The following is an 864-nucleotide window of genomic DNA, read 5'->3' as shown; positions in this document are numbered from 1 at the left end:
CGCGGCCTCGGCTCCGCGGCGGGGCTGGCCAGGTCGGGCCGGGCCGCGCAGGGATGGGCTGGGCGGCGAGAGCCGCGGGCCCGGCCTGGATCCGGGGCCGCCGCGGAGTCGGCGGCGCAGGGCGGGGCGGCCCGGATTTAAAGGGGCCGCATCAGCCGCCGCCGCCACCAGCACCGCGAGGGGGCGGGGCAGGCGACCTGCCCCCGGGATCCCGCCCGCCGTCTCGGGACAGCGGCCCAGCGTGGGCCGGCGCGTCCCGGGCTTTGGGCCGCCCTGGGGCTGCCGCCTCAGGTAGGTCGAGGCTGGGGTCTTCGTGAGTGCGCGTCGGCTGCGGTGGAGGCGGCGCGCCGGGGCCCCCGAACCCCTTCTCCGGAACGTCTCCATTAGGAAGCCTCCCCCAGATCCATACCCCGGTCCCATTTACGCAGGGACCCTCAGGCCCCGCCCCCAGGTCTGAGGGGTCTAAGCGGTGGGAGGGGAAAGGTATGGCTGGAGCTGGTGTTGCCTCCCGTTCGGAGACTCGGCGGAGTGACAGCAGCCTGCACCGGCGCCCACGGGCACTCCCCCTCTCGTGACCTTTCTCTAGACTGCCGGGTAAAGGGTGCTGGGAATGGGCAGGTGCTCTTGCTCTGTAAAATAGGGACAGTGGGCCATTTTCAGGAATAAAAGAGCCAACGTATGTAGGTGCTGGGCACTCAGCGGGGCTGGCCTCCAGCACCAGGCGCATACGGGCAGGTGGCAGGCGGAAGCGCAGAGTGGTGCGGCCTGCCGCCCCTAACGGTCCAGCGCCGCCTCTGCCTTCACTGCAGGGAGTTTACACCTTCCTTCTGTCCTAATTGCAGGCTTTCCTCAGCCCTCTGTGGA

General features: G+C 70.4%; 1 protein-coding gene across 1 annotated transcript in view; it reads right to left on the bottom strand.

Moving 5' to 3' along the window:
- Positions 1 to 420, bottom strand: part of MGAT4B (alpha-1,3-mannosyl-glycoprotein 4-beta-N-acetylglucosaminyltransferase B) — a 9,260-nt gene extending 8,840 nt beyond the window's left edge. The window contains exon 1 of the mRNA XM_046667761.1: positions 86 to 420. Within this exon, the coding sequence (XP_046523717.1) occupies positions 86 to 420 (335 nt within the window). The remainder of the gene's footprint in view (positions 1 to 85) is intronic.
- Positions 421 to 864: the final 444 nt, after the last annotated feature.

This window comes from Equus quagga, chromosome 7, assembly GCF_021613505.1.
Source record: "Equus quagga isolate Etosha38 chromosome 7, UCLA_HA_Equagga_1.0, whole genome shotgun sequence".
NCBI classification, from domain to species: Eukaryota; Metazoa; Chordata; class Mammalia; order Perissodactyla; family Equidae; genus Equus; species Equus quagga.
This window is presented reverse-complemented; position numbering and strand designations above follow the sequence as displayed.